This window comes from Aplysia californica, unplaced genomic scaffold (assembly GCF_000002075.1).
Source record: "Aplysia californica isolate F4 #8 unplaced genomic scaffold, AplCal3.0 scaffold01179, whole genome shotgun sequence".
Taxonomy (NCBI): Eukaryota; Metazoa; Mollusca; class Gastropoda; order Aplysiida; family Aplysiidae; genus Aplysia; species Aplysia californica.
Window position 1 is genome coordinate 43295 of NW_004798449.1, and position 20136 is coordinate 63430.

Below are 20136 nucleotides of genomic sequence, written 5' to 3' on the forward strand. Positions count from 1 at the left end.
TCATATTTTTCAGGACACATTGTTTCGAAATTAGGATTTCTTTCATTTCTACAGTTTATTAGTAATATAAACAGCGATAGAAATTTACGTAATCCGATATTCGAAAGACAATGAATGCGAGCTAAACAGTATCTTTTAACTTGTGCAGTCAAGTCACTTCGAAACTTCAAAGGGAGGTAATTGTCTTAAATTCATTTATTAAGAGGAATCGATACCTTCGGGATAACATAGGCCCCTAGTAAGTATGAGAGAGACAATAGATACATGTTCGATTGTTGAACGTTGAAACACTCGATTACGTGTCATAAACTGTTGCCATGGAAATGGTGGTCATTTTGAAAATTGGATAGAACATTTTTTTTTCTCCATCTCTACAGTTTTTAAATTTTAAAATTTCTGTAACTTGCAAAATGTCACAAATAAATACACTTTGGAGCAGGCTGAAATTTGAAATGGTACTACACCAAGAAAGTATCCAAAATTGTTCTCAAAGTTGGGGATATGGAATTTGATCTTTAAAAAAAAATTTGGGCATGAAAAAAAAACATAGTAAAACAATTCTAAAGCAAAATATACAAAAAACTAACCAGCCCACTTCAAGTATAAAAACCTTTTCTTTAACTACTTGCCAAATTTCAAGTCTCTAAGTTGGAAAATATTTTTTAAAATGGTGGAGCCAAAAAAAACGGCATATGCAAGCAAAAAGTGATGAAAAAATGTGTTTTCAGAAAAACAAGATTAAACATCGAACATGTTAGTACACAACGTAGAACCTCCAAAAATTGAATTCTGTTAATGTTAATCACTCAGCGACTAGTGCCAATATAGTCCAGACTGAATGAGGGATCGGAAAATACCAACAGTAAACAGTGCTTAGAGGGAGTGAAAATCAGTCCCCGCTGCCCTATACCCAACCCGCTAGCCCCCTTAAAGCTAATGTAAGTCAACTTGTGTCATTTTGTTGAGAATTGATTCTTGAGTGTCCAGAGTCCACCCCCAGTATCTTCAGAGTCTTTCTGATGTGCTGCTACAATGTTTAGACAAAAGCAGCAATTCCCAAGTGTCAGTTGTGCTAATTAAGTTGAAAGAAGGCATTCTAGCTGGACCTGACATTACTTTATTTTTACTTTTCCGATCTAGCGGCCATCTGAGTTCTAGCCAGTCGATATGGCAAAGAATTTACAGATTTTGATCAGTTGTGTATAGTCGCTGTATAAATTATATCCCATTTCTGGGGAGGCAGGAGTGAGGTGCTAGGCAGGTTGCTAAGTATAAGGCAGGTAAGGACCTGACATTAACACTTTGCAGTCACACAGCCAGCAGTGCAAAATACCCCATCTGGTCATCCAGTCAGGAGAGTGACTGCAACGGACTTCTCAAGTCTGGCGCAGAACTACGCCCATTATTGCGCTAAGTGACCGTAAAGTGTTAAAAGAGACAAATGTGATGACACATTTGAACAGATGATGATTTCACTCTAGAAAGAGATGTTACATAACGAACTAAACTTAACAGCATAAAATTGGATTTTGGAGACTCATGGGTGAGATTTTAGGGGTTTATGTTTAAGAGAGTCAAATAGAAAAAAAAATGTAACGTACATATTGACAAATCCTAACCTGATCGAGAAAATCTGACACAAGATTCGGATTCTATGACCCAAATTTCATATGAAAATCATAGTCACATGCCTATAAGCCCAAATAGTGAGCGAGATTTTGAGGATTTCGGCTTTAAAAAATTAAAGAGAAAATTTCCTTTTTATCTGCGACATATCGCCTTAAGATTCTTGACCTGATAGAGAAAATCTGACACTAGTTTCAGAATCTACGACCCAAATTCCATATTGCAAGTCATATTCACACATGCATTACACTGGTTCGGGAGAGAGTTTCAGATAGATAGAGCTAGATGAGAAAAGGACCCCTCTTCCCAACCAATTTCTGACCTCACTTCCTCAGCGTTCCCATAAGACACAGATCTCCTTTGATTTAGTACATGTTTTACGGCGCTCTCAACTGCATAAGTTCGTATGAGCACCAGAAGATTAGAGGTGTTACATCAGAGTAACAAACATAAAAAAGAAGGAGGGGAGATAAGGACGATGATGTTTGATAGGAAAGAAGAACCAAACCACACCAGAGCACCCGCCAACCACAAACACAACTCTCCTAATCTTAGAAATTTTGTTGAACTTACATCTAATTTAGATTTTAAATAGTGGAGTCAAAAATACTTCCTGTGGTCTAATTTAATTTGTTTAAATACCAAACAAGCATGACACGTTGTCCCCCCTCCCCCACTCTGTAGTCTTCATATGGGTCTGGGGTAATAGCTAAACTGTTTGTACTGACTTTCTGTGAACACAGTGGTTACGTTGTCTCCCCCCGCTCCCTCCCCCACCCTGTAGTCTTCACATGGGTCTAGGGTTATGGCTAAACTGTTTACTCACTTTCCGTGTGCACGGTGCATGGCTGCCAGACCTTTCAACTGTCCAGGCACTCCTGTAGTTAGAATGTCCTGGAATATACAAAATGCAAATTATATACAAATTATAATTATTTAAGAATTGACCATGAAAAAAAAAAAAGACCAAAAAAGCAAACCCCACCAAAAAACCAAAAAACCAACAAAACAAAACAAAAAAAACAACCAAAAAAAACTCATTCATCTGGAAACATCAGATTGATTCATAAATTTGGACAGAAATACTTCATTACCTTGTCTTTGTTATAGATAGAGTTTTACGGCACTTGCAACACATTCAGAGGTGTTACAACAAGAGAGTAACAAACACGAAAAAGAAGGAGAGATAAGGAAAGGACAACAGATGTTTGATAGGAAAGAAAAAGCAGATCACACAAGAGCATCCGCCAACCACCCACTTCTATTACTTTACCAGTGTCTGTGAGACGTATGTGTGTAGAGCAACAGGCTATCTCTCCATACATTTCACTAGATAGTCCATGAAGTAATAGTACTGCTGTAAGCTGACAAAACGCCTTTTCTTTCATATTGGCGCCAAAAAATTGTTTATCTCTAAATCGAAAGTCTGATCAGTTACCCTACTTGTGTAAAAAAATCAAAGTGAAACTGACCAGTTTTTGAATAAATTCAAAGCCACATTTCGGAAGTACTCTATTTTTCAATGGTTACGCTGACAAAAAACCTTTTCCTTGAAACGGCTGTGAATTTAAAAAAGGTGTTTTGTCAGCTTATGACAGAGTAGTAGTAGTAGTAGTAGTAGTATATAGTAGTAGTAGTAGTAGTAGTAGGAGTAGTAGTAGTAGTAGTAGTAGTAGTAGTAGTAGTAGTAGTAGTAGTAGTAGAAGTAGTAGTAGTAGTAGTAGTAGTAGTAGTAGTAGTAATAGTAGTAGTAGTAGTAGTAGTAGTATGCAATGCGAGGAGTCTCTCCATTCTTCTGTCTGCTTGATCACAAAACAAATGGCTGCTAGTGAAGGGTTCGTTTTTTGTCGTTTAATCTTTTGCGGTCACTTGACGCAATAATGTGCCGTTGAAAATTGTCTGTTCCTGTCACCTGGCGCAGTTCTGCGACAGGCCCGTGAAATCTGTTGTAGTCGCTCTCCTGGCTGGGGGACCAGATGGGGTATTTTGTACAGCTAGCTGTGTGACTGCAAAGTGTTAACCCTTTCAGGCCTGACATCCTGAGGCTACCGTGCCCCTCAGCCTTAGCTCCTAGAGCGATATAATTATTATTAATATTTATAAGATCGTCAGAATCACTTTCCATATCCCACTCAGGGTAGTCCTCATCATTATCAGCATCTACTTCAAAAAGATCTTCAAAATCATCTATAACATCCTGTTACTTTCCGTGTGCATTTTGTACCAGACGTGCCGGGCTGGATATAGGGTTTCACTCACCGCTGTACCAACGGCAAGGGCTAAAAGGTTTAAGAATATTACCATTTTTTGAGGGTTAAAAAAAAATTTGGTAAGTGTTTTATGGCACTTGCAACAGCATAAGGTTGTATTAGCACGCGAGAAACACCAAACATTTTCAACTGGAAGGAAATTTTGAATTTTGCCCAGGTGACATCCAAAGCCTACTCTTATCTATTTTGGACCACCAAGGAATCTTTAACGTAGGCAACTTGCACATGGGACCTCCGATATTATTTGCCCTTGTCTGAGAGGGCTAGGTGTAGATCTTTGTTACCAGATGATCAGGGCTGTGGCTAAAAGACAGCAGTAGAAGGAGGTAAGAAGTAGCAATAGAAAAGCAGCAGAAAGAGTCAGGAGCCAAGAAGAGGGGGCAAAGGAGGTGAGGGGGAGGGGGCAGAAAGTGGAGACGAAAGCAGACGACAGAAATTTGTTACAGAGCAGGAAAGGATGAGAAAGGAGAACATTTTTAGCGAAGAATATTTTCCGTCGCTATCTCAATGCGAACTCGGGACCTATTGAAAGAGAGGTGAACACCTTAACCTCTAGGCCACGAGAGCCCCCGTGTGACCAGTGCACAGTTAGTTACCCACAAACGTTGAATTAAAGAGCCCAACTCAACCCTATAACAAACAAAACCCAATGAAGAAAAAATAAGAAGACACACAAAAAAATATCCATTACAGACAAGAACCAGAGACAAAAAAAGATAAAACAATAAAATCCACTACCACAAAGGACACAACAAATATTAAATATTTTAAAAAATACACTCAACCAAAACCAATAATAAAACAGTCTACAAACATCCGTTAAAACAAAAGATGTCGCAAAAATTAATTTAAGTTTTAAAAAAATATATAAAAAACTGAAACAAACAAACAAAAATAATTGTTAAATCAATGATAAAAATGACTTTAGAAAATGGACTATAAAAAATCTACTCACACTTTCGCTAGCAGACGAAAGCATGTCTGGAGTGATTCCATTTGGGGCTGTTTCACGGAAGTCGTAGGCGCTCGATTTCTTGAACTTGTGGTCGTGAACTAAAGCGAATCCACCCCTGAAATATGAAACATTATTTTTTTAGTTTTAGAGTTTTACGGCACTTTTAACTAGGTTATATAAGTACTGAAGATAAGAAATGTCTCTAGAAAGTAACATTAGATGAGATAAGGAAAGTAGATGAGTGCAGTGGTCAGCAAGGTTGATAATATTTGTAAAGATAATTGAGCATGCTGAAGAGCATGGGTATAATGCACAATATAATAGCAATTATTATTACTATTAATATTATTATTATCATTATTATAATTAATATTATTATTGTTATTACTATTATCATTATTATAGTATTATTAGTGTACACATTATTATTACTATTATTAGTATTAGTACTATCATTATTATTACATTGTCTGAAAGGATAAAACGTAAAACCACATCATTGGACCCACCAACCATCCACCAACATTATTTGAGTCCAAGCAAAACAAAAAGTTTTAATAAGTAAAAAGTCGTTTTTCAAATAATAATACTGTTCAACGACAAAAAAGCCTTAGCAATGAATGTAGTCAATTCTTATGGAAACTGATGTGCTGATTCCAAATATGTTGTTAGTTTTCATCTATCAGGCCAGGTTTTTGCAGAATTCACATATTTATATAATTTCAAGCATTTTTTTTTTCAGGGGAGGTAAGAGTAACAATCTATATGACAAAAGGGAAGTAACTTCTATTTTTTCAAGAAATGCAATTAACTAAGTGTAATTTACTTGTAAAAAGTCCTTTATCATATTTTTTCCATAACATATTGTTTACAAATCTTAGACTTTTTTCATTTCTACAGTCTCCTGTTTATATAGACAGTAATAACTATAATGATATCTGAAATTTGAAAGAGAAATGCCACAAAGCTAAACAGTGTTTATGAATGTTTGATAAAGTGACTAGAAAACTTCAAAGGGAGGTAATCATTTGTTAATCATAATTAATTAAAGTTAATGTCAGTGGTTTCCCCTGTTTGAGAGCTGGATCGTGTTCGCCATATCTGAGTGTGTCGCAATTCAGTCAGCTTCAAAGAATTGCGAGTTCGCAAGCGCTTGCTGAACCCTAACTGAAACAGAACAGTGTCATATCAACGCCACTTCACGAGCACGAGTCCCACTCTTGTTGTCCCGCCATCCTCTCCGCCCCCATCCTGGTTGCGCTGCTCAGCATGGACTTCAACTTCAAGACTTTCTACCAGTTTTTTTAAACAAGAACTTACACTTCAATACTTTCTACCACTTTTTCTAGTTATGAACTCACCCTTCACTCCTCTCTGACACTTTTTCTAGTCATGAACTCACTCTTCAAGACTTTCTAACACTTTTTCTAGTCCCGAACTCACCCTTCAAGACTTTCCGACACTTTTTCTAGCATGAACTCACCCTTCACTACTAACTGACAGTATTTCTAGGCCTGAACTCACCCTCCAAGGCCCGAGTGGGCGGGGCTGACCACTCCCTGACAGAAGGCAGCTGCCACAGCAGCGTCCACCGAGTTCCCGCCGTCCCTGAGCACCTGTAGGCCGACCCGGGAGCAGCGGACGTCATCACACGCTACTGCTGCGTGACCGTGGACCTGAACACACAACAATTTACACAATTCTAAGAAGAAGAAAAAACTATCAATTCTATTTGTCTATTTAATTTACTTCAAATATTCCACTTTTTAATGATCCAGAACGGAAATTTGGTATACAATTCGCGACCTCATAGCTTTCTTGTCATATCTCCATTTTTTTTAACATTGAAAATGTGACTTTGTAAGCTAACTCTTTGTTATGAACTGTTTTCATTGTTTAAAATAAAGGAGATACGCCAAGAAAGCACTCAGGACGCAAAATGTGTAACATGATATCATAATAATATATATACATGTACATAAATATGATACAAAATACTTAAATACATAGATATCTAGACATTGAAACATAAAAAATAAATAGTTTACCATATTTGTTTACAAAGCAGGAATCATTGCAAACAGAAAATTCTTTTTGTCAAAGCCATCCTCACTAAGTGCACTTGTCATAAAGTGAATGGCAAAGAGTCAATAGTTTGTTCACTTTTGCCATCTATCCCTGTTTTAAAAAAAATTCTAGCTCATTTATTAATTTGCCACTGTGCACATAACTTTATATGGCACTTCAGTAGCCCAGCAATCAAACGAACACATTTTTTAAAAAAATCTAGAACCTATACAATTAAAAAGTTTCTCTATCTGGGCCTTATGTTAAACACCAACCTTTCATTACTTACACAGGATCCCTACAATTAGTGATTTACAATAACCTAGCTTACACATTGCTCATTTTGAGACAGAAACACTAGATTCTACTCAGCATCCACATTTCAGTAAAAGCTAGTAGATTTCCTCTTAGGACTGTCTAGACGCCGACACGCGAGTCTCAAAAAGTACTCTCACGTCTGTTGGACCATGTTTCATAGGCCTGCATTCAAGTGTGAAAATAGGTCAACTTTTTACGTTTTTGGTGAACACTGTATATCCCCTATTACTTTTTTTTTTACTCACTGAAGGTTAACATTTTTTTTTAAAAACATGTCAGAACCTTATAGTTGCAGTGACCTTCATTCATGGATTTCTCGATTCTGGTACTCTTTGTCAGCACTCATATAACCTAATCGTGTTGCAAAAGAGCTGTAAAACTCTTACTTAACCACAGATGACTACCCCCCTGGCCTCTCGCAGGTCGATAAAATCACCTAGGCCCTAGATGACTTACCGCATGCAATTGAGAAATGACTCTCATGGGTGTTTGACGCTTGTTTCCTCATTTAGGCCAACAAGTGATTACCGTTGCTATAGCCTTAATTCCTTTTTTAAAAAATCAAATAGCTTTCTTCAAATTAGGCTATAATTGGGAGGACTGGTAGGTATCAGATGCGTTCTGCTCTTGACATTTCATTCTTATTTTTGTAGTCTTGATTTTTGGGGGGTTTTTTTGTTTGATTGGTTTTGGGTTTTTTTCACTGTTGTTTGCCATGCTTTTCTTGGTGTGAAACGGCTGCTTCACCCAGCCCATTAAATAAACTAAACCTGAAACCTATCTCTACAACATAAGTTATTCTCTGTGCTGTCCTGCATGTTTCTGTGTTATAGGCTTTACTGTACTAGTATGTAGCACACCTGAGGGGGATCAGAATAGCGAGACACAGGATATTTTCACCGTCTGGAGAGAAAAGTCACTTCCTAACAACAAACCAGACACACCCTTCCGGTCGAGCCGGGGCAGAGAGACTGAAGTGTCTTTAGGCCATTCCCAAAGGGGGACATTAATCATGCTCCTAGGCACAGTAGAATTGTAATTGAAAATGGGCTCATTCATCAATGTCATGCTCATAACTCTGCCTGAACTGCAACATGGGAACTGCTGCTTTTTCTTTCCTAATCCTTACTATCGTCATTTTACCTGTACTTCTTTTGTATGTTTGTCACACTCTTGTGACCCGCTATTTTCAGGGTGCCTTGATAGTCGAAGCAGACTTTGTGCTACTGAAGCTAGAGGGGTGAGCAGAGTAAGCCTGATTCCCTACAAGGACTTCTCTGTTGACATCCACTCCTTGGCGCTCATACTCATATATGACCTTATGCTATTCATTATGCAGTCGCGAGAGCCGTACCTCTACTAAAACAAAAAAAAAACACCTGTCCGGTCAAGCCGGGGCAGAGAGACTGACTGACCTGCTTGGGCTCCAGGTAGATGGTGAGGATAAGGGCAACAGTGACCGCCACAGCAAACACCACCGAGGAGATGATAATGACCCGCAGTCCCTGGTTCTGGGGGCCGTGTCTGTGGGGGGGATGAGAAAAACAATCGCTTTAGTTTTAAATAGTTTTCTTTTATTTTGGTTGGGTTTGTTTTTTTGTGTTGTTTTGTTTTGTTTTTGGTTTTTGGATGGAGGGGTTAGATCTAGTAGCAGTTTCATCTGCTGTTTTTTTGTTAGTTTTTTTTTAGGGGGGGGAGGGGAAGTGTTGTTCTTTTGGATGTTTTTTTTAATTGGGGGGGGGGGGGTGGTTTTAGATTGAACTTTTGGTGGGGGGTTTTTTGTTGTAGTTAAAGTAAGCGTTTTTTTGTCTTTGTTACAGTAAAAGTTTTTTGGGTTTTTTTTGTTTTAGTAGGAGCTGTTTATTCTTTATTTCAGTAAGAGGGGTTTTTTTTTAAAGAGTTTTATTTCGTTTAGTAACATTTTTGGGGGGTTGTTTTAGGGGGAGATGTAGTTTGCTGTTGTTGTTTTAGCAAGAGTTTTACAGCACTTTCAACACAAGAACACAATAACTATGTTGATAACAGGCAGACCCTGGTTCTGGGGACCTTGTGTCAGGGAGAAGAGAAAATGTCCTTTAGTAGTCTTACTAACTTAGTGAGAGTTTTTTCGAGGGGGGGGTTAAATAGTAAATAGAAGTCTTACTTTGTTTCAGCAAGGGGGTTGGGTTTTTTTTAGTAATAGTTTTATTTTGTTTTAGAGAGAGTTGGTTCTTTAGGGGTTTTTTTGTTTGCTTTAGTAAGAGTTTTACAGCACTAGCAATGCAATAAAGATGATAGTCTATTATTAATTCATCTTGTATTAGCTGAGACTTGTAAAAGCCTCGCACACGAATTGTTCAACAAAACTCAGCTTGATTCCCAATCACACATAAGTGGCAATGAACCCCTAATTTGACAACCATTGAAATAAGGTACATGTTCCACAGTCAGGCAGCCTGCCTCCAAAATGATCAACATTGTGTCGAAGTGCACTTCAAATATTTTCAACTACAATTGCAATAACATTCCTCAGTTGCAGATCAGAAGCTACTATTTCCTGTTGCAGTGTATTCGTTATGGGGTAGTTGCTTTTTTCTGAATAAAGTTTAGTAGTTCCATAAATGGGCTTTTGTCTAATCAGTAGCAACATAATCGTTTTCGTAAGAAAAAAACCACACAAATGCATTTTTGTAGTCCCAGTATTTTAAAACTTTTGAAAATTAAATGCATTTTTCTACAGTAACAAAGCTCAAAATAAAAGAAAGACTGGTTTTTCAACCAAAAAAAACTCCAAACAACCTAACTCCACAGTTTGCCGTATCTTGGGTCATCTCCCATATTCTTTCCTTATTTTAAAAAGCGTAGGAAAAATTAATGGCACTCGCCAGACACTTAGATCAGTCATGTGTCACAATGCGGTGGTATCAGGTGCTCGTCAAATTTTGGGCATACAGAGTTACTGGTATCACCTTAAAGCCTGTCCGTTTGTCTTGCTTTCGATGGAAGGTATATCCATTTATCTTTCGTAGATCTATAACTATAAGTCAAGACACTGGCGATTGAACGAGGTGGGGGTCGCGTGGTTTCAGAGAAAAAATTAGCGAGAAAAGGGCCACCAAAGTTGCCTTATAAAATTTCCTTAGCAAGAGAGTCAGTGGAAACTGAAAAATTACATATTTTAAGCCTTTAATCAACGTTTTTCAGTAAAATCCAAACGGAAATATGTTCTTTAATGGACATGAAAGGTGCTGAGGCAAAACAAAAATCATTTGATAAAAATTCCAAAACCAGCCGAAAAATGTCAGTTTCTTCCCGTTAGATTAATAGATTCTACTTAAGCTGACTAGCACCTTTTATAGCGCGCAAAGTCCACTGTACTACCATTCATGTCATTTGTATTGTAAAAGGAAAACCACTCTGATTGCCAGTTCCCCCTCCTTGTCCCCACTGAGGGAGGAAAGGAACGATCCTCAACGAGACACGGCCTGACTACGAGAGCAGTAGTCATGCCAGCCTCAACTTCACGCTCAGAGGAACTGACGTAATCTCGTCATCGTGGTTTACGTGCCGATCGATTTTACTCGACGTCTCGGCAAGACATACTTCAGAAATGATCCCTAAAAGTATGATCTTAATTATTACACTTCATAATGAAGGTTTAGTAAAATCATAATTGCACCATAATATATCGTACATAATTGTACATATTTTAAAAAGGTCAACTTAGCCTTAATTCAAATATCACAATTCTTCAAATGACCTGGGCTTAAATCCTATAAATGCGTTGAATACTATCATTGGCATTATTTTGCTTTAATATTCCATAATGCTAATACTGTAAAACAATGAAAGATAGCTTTACAAACTTTCTTCCCACTTACATCCCTTGAGCAAGGGACATAACTGTCTTTTTTTATCAGAATAATGAGACAGATGGGAAGGGACATAACTAGTTATATTTTCGTGGTGTTTGTTCTGTTCAAGGGAGATTACTTGATACTTGATACTTTCCGTTCGTAACAATATTTTTTTTTTTTAATGAATGAATTCGGAAATAATGCTGGTCAACGATTTCGTAAAAAAAAAAAAAATCTTAACAGCAAAAGTAGTCACATTGAAGGGCATTTTATGTACCGTACTTAATCCAAATGTGTTATTCGTTTTAGTCAATCAGGCAAGGTTTTGCACGTGTATTGCAGATAAATTACACAGGTCGACAAAATTTAGAAAAATTTTGGGCTTCGGCATATGAATATTTGTTTTCATATATGGAATTTGGGTCGAAGAATCCGAATCTGGTATTAGTTTGTTTTGTTTTTTTATCAGGTCAGGTTTTCTATTACTATTACGATATTTCGCAATTTATTTGTTAAAATTTATTTATTTATTTGTATTTTTATTTTTTTATTTTTTTTGGGGGGGGGGTGTGGGGGGGGGGGGGTTCTTTGTTTCATTTAAACATAGCCGATGATAACCCTAAAAAATCTCACTCACTTTTCGGGCTTAGGCATGTGAATATGATATTCATATTTATAAAATCTAGGTCGTAGAATCCGAATTTGGTGACAGATTTTCTCTAATAGGTCAGGATTTTTAAATTAAAACCTAACCCCCTAAAATTTCATACTGATAAATAAGTATCAAAAATACAATTTTACGCTGTTAAGTTCAGCTCATTGCGTAACATCTTTTTCGCGAGTGAAATCATCATCTGTCCAAATATATCATCAAATTTGACTTTTTAAATATCAGGTCCAAGTAAAATGGTCTCTTTTAACTTAATCTGTATCACTGACGCTTGGTAATTGCTTTTTCTGTTTATATACGGTAGTAGCACAAAAGAAAAACACTGAAAGCTATGGGAGGTCACTAAATTCAAGAATTAATTCTCGAAACGACACAACTAAACAATGGAAAACGCTAATATTAGTTTTGATAAATAATTATTATATAATTACCTCCCTTTGAAGTTTCTCAGTGACTTTATTACAAAAGTTATAAGCATTGGTATAACTTTCTTGCATTGTCTTTCGAATTTTAGATTGCATAATTTCTGTCGCTATTTGAGTAAACAATAAACTGTATGAATGAAAGGGGTCTATAGTCTAAGACAATATGTCATTTTAAAATGTGATATAGGACATTATGCAAATATAACAGGATCGATTAATGGCCTTTATGGAAAAAGTAAAGGTTACCCCCCTTGTATAAAAATAGAGCCTATTATTCTTACCTCCCCTTAGACTATCTGGAATACCTGAAAATATTTTAATATGGGAATTCTGCAATAACCTGACCTAATAGATGAAAACTAACAACATATTTGGATTCAGCACATTATTTTCCATAAAATTTGACAGCTTTCGTTGCTAAGCCGTTTTTATTCTTGACCAGTGTTACTCTTGACATTTCCATGGGAGGTAAGAATAGTCAAAGTCTCTAAAAACAGAAATAACTTTTTTTTTTAAAGAAAGATAATTAATTAGCCAAGTGTGTTATATTTTGTGTTAAGTCCTATGTCAAATTTTTCTACGACAAACTGTCATCTAGCTTACATTCCTTTCAATGCTATAGTATTATAAATATAAAGTGTGCTAAAATAATGTAATAATGTAAGCTTAAATTCAAAAGACAGTGAAGAAAAAAAAAACAGTCGCTTTTCAATTGTGTAATAAATAAACTGTGAAACCATTTGATAACCATTTATTCAAGTCATTCAAGTAGCTTCTACTAAAAAAAATTTGTTTTAATTTAAAAACGTTTTTACTGTTTAGTTGCGTCATTTCGTGAATTAATTCACGGGTTTTGTGTCCATCCACAGTGTGATATTTGTTTTTTCTTGTGTGCTACTGCAATGCCAAGACTGAAAAAAAGCACAGATATTTTAGTTGAACCTGATAATAATTCAAAGTCATTTGACTGACACATTTGATCAGAGTATAATGGTGATTTCACTTGAGAAAAAGGCAAAGCCTGGTCAGATCTGTGTCAAAACTTTCTTGTGCGTCAGAAGAGTGAAAACCCACAAGGTATAAAAAAAACTGATAGCATAATGAATGAATTCCTCGCTGCAATTAGGATGTCTAAGAAAATTCATTTCCTTCACAGACGCCTTGGCCTCTTTAAATTTCCAGAGGACGTGGGCCCCTGTGTCAGGTGAACAAAGGGAGAGATTCAATCTGGGTACATGTATCATGGCCATAAAAAAAAAAATTAATATGTGAGGCATCTGGGTGAAATCAGGCGTTCATCGAAATAATGAAATTGAAGACATCGACCTGCAGTCCTTGGTACTAGGGACCCTGTCTGGGGGGAAGATAACAAAGTCCTTTAGTTTTACAAAGAGGATTTTTTTTTGGGGGGGGGGTTAGTAAGAGGGGTTTTTCCGCCGGTCTGGCAATTTTTGTTTTTTAGTTCAGCATGTGTTACGTACATTTGAAAACACATTTCTGTGTGGATTTTACTTTAAAATGTAAATTTTCAGTTTCCAAGGACTCTCAAGGCTCGTTCAATTGCAAAATATAAATATCCTGACTTCTATTCAAGATAGATGGGTACTTTTTCATCGAATAATAGACAAATGAATAAGCTTTATACCAGGCGACCTTTATGGATGGGATCGGGTCAGGTCAAATCTGGTCGATCGCCTGACTCGTCGCCTGAAAACAAACACGTTTATTTTCTGAGGCGAGGAGTCGGACGCAATCGGCTTGTGCCACAATAACCGCCTTGTGTCCTCAATCTGGCTAGCAAACCACCCCGACCCAATCCGATCCCCCGATGCGCACCATGTATTAAGATGATATTAATAACTCTGCATGTCAAAAATTAACAAGCGCCAGAATTCGCAACATCATGACACAATAAAAGGAAAGTGGAGCTCTCACAGCATGGCTGATTTCTGTTGGATGCTCAGAGGAAACATCAGCTGAGGTGAGTCGAAAGTACAGAAGATCCTCTAAAGTGGCCCATAATGTCTTCATTCCACTCTCAATTTTACACATTAATGTTTTTAAAAATGTATAGTAAACTGTACTTAATAGAATAAAATAATGTTCTTAATACTCGAATATGTAAGTGAGATTTTAAGGGTTTACGTTTAAATACATGAAAAAGAAAAAACAATTTTGGCATACCGTATTAAAAATCCTGACTTGACATGGAAAATCTGATTCCAGTTCAGATTGTACGACCTAAATTCCATACGAAAAACATACTCAAATGCTTAAACCCAAAAAGTGCATGACTTTTATGGGTTTATGCTTAAATGAATTTTTTTTTTTTATGCAATGTACTGTATTAAAAATCCTGACCTGATAGAGAAAATCTGCCACTAGATTCGAATTCTACGACCCAAATTCCATGTGAAAAATTGTATTCGCATGCTAGAGCCCAATAACGTTCAACATTTTTGTTTGTTAATCGTATTAACCGTTTCCACTATCACAATTAATTTCATACTAATACATAACATATTCTGGTTAAAGTGCAAAAAGGCTTGTATACCAGATGTGACAGCAAGAGACAGAGCGAAGATTTCATTCAGGTACGTGTGTCAGATTTCGCCAAAAGGACCGAGCCAAGTGGGAAATTAGTGTAAAGTGTCTTTTGAGGCTCGAACTCCTGAACCCACAATCTCACCATCATGAGTCCAGGCTACCAATCGACAAATTCTAAGTAGAACTAGATCTAATAGTTAACCAATCATTTGTTTTGTTGGGGGGGGTTAGACAATCGGAGTGCCAAAACCAACTCCAAATAGCTTCAGCAGCAGTTTACCACTCATGTCATTGTTTCAATAAAAGAATAAACCACTCTGATTGCCAGTTCCCCCTCCTTATCCCCACTGAGGGAGGAAAGGAACGATCCTCAACGAGACACGGCCTGACTACGAGAGCAGTAGTCATGCCAGCCTCAACTTCACGCTCAGAGGAACTGACGTAATCTCGTCATCGTGGTTTACGTGCCGATCGATTTTACTCGACGTCTCGGCAAGACATACTTTAGAAATGATCCCTAAAAGTATGATCTTAACCAGTAATGAGTTCCTCAAAATCTCTTACATTTCTGATGATGGCTTTCAATATGGTTTTCATATTCTCCCTTTGTGGAAAGTTGATATCATTGCTAATGTCTGTATGCTAATAGGGAACGTATTTTACACTCAAAGCTGGGGCAACATGTTAAATATTTTCGTTGTGTTAACACGAATACCAGCTTGACACGTGTGTGGTGTCATAATCCCTTCGAAAAGTGTGAGTCCAGGGTGAAGAAAAGGGAGGTTATTACTTTTTATTTTCTAAGTTTATCTTCCTTTAAATGTTTCTTTTTGTCGTTCGTTTTTAAAAAAATAAAGAAAAAATTAAGAGTGTTTGCTTCACTGCGTTGCATCAGTATCAGGTATTTATATTCAGCGTGACGCCCATGTCTCACGCAGAAACTGTAGAGTAGGGGTGGGAGTGGGAAGGGGCTCTGCTTCTTCCCCAACACTCCTACCCCCCCCCCCCCCAACCACACACAATAACAATAAAAATTATAATAGAAATAATAATACTAACAATAATAGTAAAATTATCAGTGTTATTATTATTATTATTATTATTATTATTATTATTATTATTATTATTATTATTATTATTATCATTATTACTTATCATTATTACTATTATTACCATTATTATTACTATAATAATTATTATCATCATTATTACTATTACTATTAATATTATTATCATGACCATCATCAAACTAATATGATCACTTCTATTGCACCCATTCCCTGGAGGCTCCAGGAGCTTCACAACGAAATAACATTTAAATCTCTACGACTCCTGCGTACTGGTCCATTCCACATACAGCAATTCTTTCAAATACATATTATTATAAATAAATATAATTATGATCAGTTTTATGACAAAACATGACATTTCCATTTCTCCAGTTCTTAGAAAAATGAAGATTTCTGTTCTTCAATCTCCCATTAATACTGAATAATCTTGGGCAGCTTTGGTTATAGAGTAAACATGATGTAAGGTTTTTTTAACCACAAGCGAAGTCGGGTGACTTTAGGAAAGCACCTGATTGGCGCGCAAAATTTATGTCGCAGTTTGTCAAAAAGGTCTACCGCTGCTGTTGCGTTTTGTTTTTAAAAAGCGTAACTTTCTGCAGTTCTTTAATGAGGAAAAATCGTGTTTTGTCATTAAAAAAAGCTGATTTTGGAATGTACCTCACCTTTCTAGATACGACGGTACAAGTTTCGTCTAAACTTTGAAAATGGCGTTTGTCGTGTTTGTTGCGAAACTTTTCATATACTTCTACACTGGTAATCTGATGAAGCACACATACACCAAATGAAAATCACTGTGGCTACTGGCTACCTCAGATTTACAAAGTTCTATCTGCACAGTATCTAGTTATGAGAAATTTGAAGTCAAAGACTTTGAGTTTCACATCCTGTCAAAGCATTTTCGAATGCAGTTCTTTCAATATATTGACAGCAACTTCGAATAATCATATGATTTTGATAGAGCAAAGAGCATTTCATTTCTGATCTCACGGTCTTAGTAATTCAAAATGAACTTTAAAAATGTCAGATAGATCTTTGTCAATCTGAGGTAGCAACTGACCACACTTGTTGTAGGAAGAAGAATCAGTCCGGTTAATGAAATGGGATTCAAACAAATGTGCTTTTTAGACTAGATTTCAATGTGGTCGAAGTAGGTGCGGCGCCCCTTTAAATTAATGTAGCAGGAGGGAATTCTACCCTGAGTAGCTTCTGGAAAAGCCCTACCTTCAGTTGTTTGTTTTTTAAAAATAAATTTTACAACTCAAAGTTTTGACTTGGTTTATTTTATTAAGGAATCCTAAATTTTGAGATGGAATCTACACGCATACTCTTAAAAACATAAAAGGTACACACACGCACACGCATACACATACGCACACATGTGCGTGCACACACACACACACACACACACACACACACACACACACACACACACACACACACACACACACACGCACACACACACACACACACATATATGTACACACACATACATATACACACACATAAACACACCTGTGCATGCACATTATTCCATCTTTCCTTCATGATCTTCTCGGCTTGTGTGTGACTATGTGTTAGTGTCAGCATATAATATATCAAGATAGAATGACTGTGATTGCTAAGCCTGTATGACAGTACATTTGTGCCAAAATTTTGGTGTTAAATGTTATGAAGTCAAATTTCTAATAAAATTTAACAAATTAAACTCTTTGAGGGATTTTTTAATTGTTACCTCATATTATTTTTTTATTTTTAGGACAGTGCCTTGGATGATGCAAGTTTTAAATTTCTTCAGATTTCTTCAATACATTGTAGGATATAATTGAAACCACCCAGCCAATAGACCCCCTCCCCCCAACCCAACTCCCACATTAAAAAACAATCGATCAGCATCATTTTTTTTTTCTGATAAAAAGCTGAGACCCTAGACAATAAAGTCCATACATGTACTAGACCGCTCATACATTTTATTTATTGATACGACAAAGAGAGAGATTTTTAAAGGAGGATAAGCCAGGGTAATATTTTTTCAAAATAATAACCTCCCTTTTCTTCACTATTGACTCACTAGTCTCGAAGGGACAATGACACTATACACGTGTCAAGCTGATATATTATATAATGTGTGACAGCGCAGTGATAAATTCAACATGTTGCACCAGCTCTGCGTGTAAAATTCGTTCCCTATTAGCATACAGGCATTAACAATGAGACCTACTTTCAACAAAAGGAGAATGTGAAAACCATACGAAAAACCACCATCTGAAATGTAAGAGATTTTGGGGAATTCATTACAGTTTAAGATCATACTTTTAGGGATCATTTCTAAAGTATGTCTTGCCGAGACGTCGAGTAAAATCGATCGGCACGTAAACCACGATGACGAGATTACGTCAGTTCCTCTGAGCGTGAAGTTGAGGCTGGCATGACTACTGCTCTCGTAGTCAGGCCGTGTCTCGTTGAGGATCGTTCCTTTCCTCCCTCAGTGGGGACAAGGAGGGGGAACTGGCAATCAGAGTGGTTTTTCTCTTTTAATATCAAATGACATGAATGGTAGCTGACTAACAGTGGAAATGTTGCATAAGCACATCAACACAATATTGATCATTTTGGAGGCCAGCTGCCTTGACCCTGACTATGGAATATAGGTACTTTTTCGGGGGGGGGGGGGTGGTGGTGGTCATTGCCAACTGTGATTAATTGAAAATGAAGCTGGGTTTTGTTGAACAACTCGAGGGGGAACTGCAGAGTGGTTTATATCCATTCTAATTCTTCTACACAAATGACATGAATGGTTACGACGACAAGGCCTAGGCCCTATATTGTGTTGCCGTAAATTAAACCAAAGACCCACCAGTAAACAACAAATCTAGATTCTAGTTGTTGTTATTGAAATATCAGCCTTTCTTTTATGTTGAACATAGTTACTTGAGTGAGAATCGAGAGGGTTTATTAATTTTCAAAACCTAAAATACTGTGACTACAAAAAAAAGTATTTGTGGGTGTCTTCATTTTTATGAAAGTAATACATGTACTAATATATTGCTACTGATTTAGACAGTGGGGACAAGGAGTTGGAACAGGCAATCAGAACAGACTATCATTTTTTTTTAAATAGACGAATGGTTTAACCTAATTGTACTAGGCTCAGCCTGTGACCCGCATTATTACTATTATTAGTGGAGATAGCTTGCTTTGGTTAAACCCAAGGTGATGTAAGTGCCGTCTCCCCAAAACCCTCTGTTACGCACAAAGATACATGGTGTGATATAAAAATTATTATTCGTCGTATGCGAGTCGCGAGTGGTTCCGTTTACCACAAACGAATTGTTTAGATCAAGGGCATCGTACTCAAAATTTCTAAAATTTTTAGTAAGTGTTTTACGGCACTTGCAACATAATAAGGTCATATAAGTGTGGAATATTAGAGGTATTACACGAGAGCAATAAACACAAAAAAGAAGAAGGGGAGAAAAGGATGATAGATGTTTGATTAGAAAGAATGAGCAAACCACACCAGAGCACCCAAAAAGACATATATAGATCTAGGTCTTTTACACTAGATCTAAAAAAAGCACCTGTTTTATAACCGTTGTTAAGTTGTAGCAGGATGTTCCATGGTACATGTACTAGCAGAGCAACACAATTAGGCCATTATGATATGGGTGCCAAAGATAAAAAGTGTTACTAGAAGGAAGGAAAGGAAAAGGGATAAGGTCGATAGAAAGATCATGTTTGATACGAAAGAAGGAACTAGCAACACCAGAACACCCGCCATCCACCCATGAGCAGATGCAATACTGTAATCAACTGAATCTGAATATGACATACTATAAAATCAAAGTTGTTTAGTTTTAGTATGTGCTTTAAGGCACTTGCAACACACAATAATATCATACAAGTGCCGGAGGAGATCTCTGAGAGAAACAAACACAAAAAAGGAGGGGAGATAAAGATGATAGACGTTTGATAGGAAAGAAGAAGCAAACCACACCAGAGCACCTGCCAACCATACAGTAGTTATTCAGTATAATTTGTTCAATTTCACTAGAACTTCTTGTATCGACCCTATAATATTAACAGAAAAATTCTGATATACAAAAGTACAATCATAAAGGCTTGACATTTTTAGTCACTCCATTGTTCATGCAGACATCTATGGCATAATCACACACAAGTCGTGAAGTGAAGATCGTAAAATTGGGACATGATAGCAGCCTACAGGAGGGAGAACCATGTGTGTGTGTGTGTGTGTGTGTGTGTGTGTGTGTGTGTGTGTGTGTGTACGTGTGCGTGTGTGTGAGTGCGTGTGTGTGTGTGTTTGTGTGTTTATGTGCTCTCTCTCTCTCTCT

General features: G+C 36.9%; 1 protein-coding gene and 3 non-coding genes across 4 annotated transcripts in view; 1 reads left to right on the top strand and 3 right to left on the bottom strand.

The window, feature by feature from the left end:
• LOC101850862 (glutathione hydrolase 1) overlaps nt 1-20136 on the bottom strand; it is a gene marked incomplete in the record, with an annotated part of 54641 nt that overhangs the window by 23530 nt on the left and 10975 nt on the right. The window contains 4 exon segments of the mRNA XM_005112080.3: nt 2453-2520; nt 4852-4966; nt 6376-6527; nt 8652-8760. Of these exon segments, the coding sequence (XP_005112137.2) occupies nt 2453-2520; nt 4852-4966; nt 6376-6527; nt 8652-8760 (444 nt within the window).
• Nucleotides 10627-10848, bottom strand: LOC118478909. Its single transcript, XR_004859351.1, has one exon. It is a non-coding gene; the product is annotated as a small nucleolar RNA U3 (small nucleolar RNA).
• Nucleotides 15026-15247, bottom strand: LOC118478906. Its single transcript, XR_004859348.1, has one exon. It is a non-coding gene; the product is annotated as a small nucleolar RNA U3 (small nucleolar RNA).
• Nucleotides 18085-18306, top strand: LOC118478908. The gene has a single exon (XR_004859350.1). It is a non-coding gene; the product is annotated as a small nucleolar RNA U3 (small nucleolar RNA).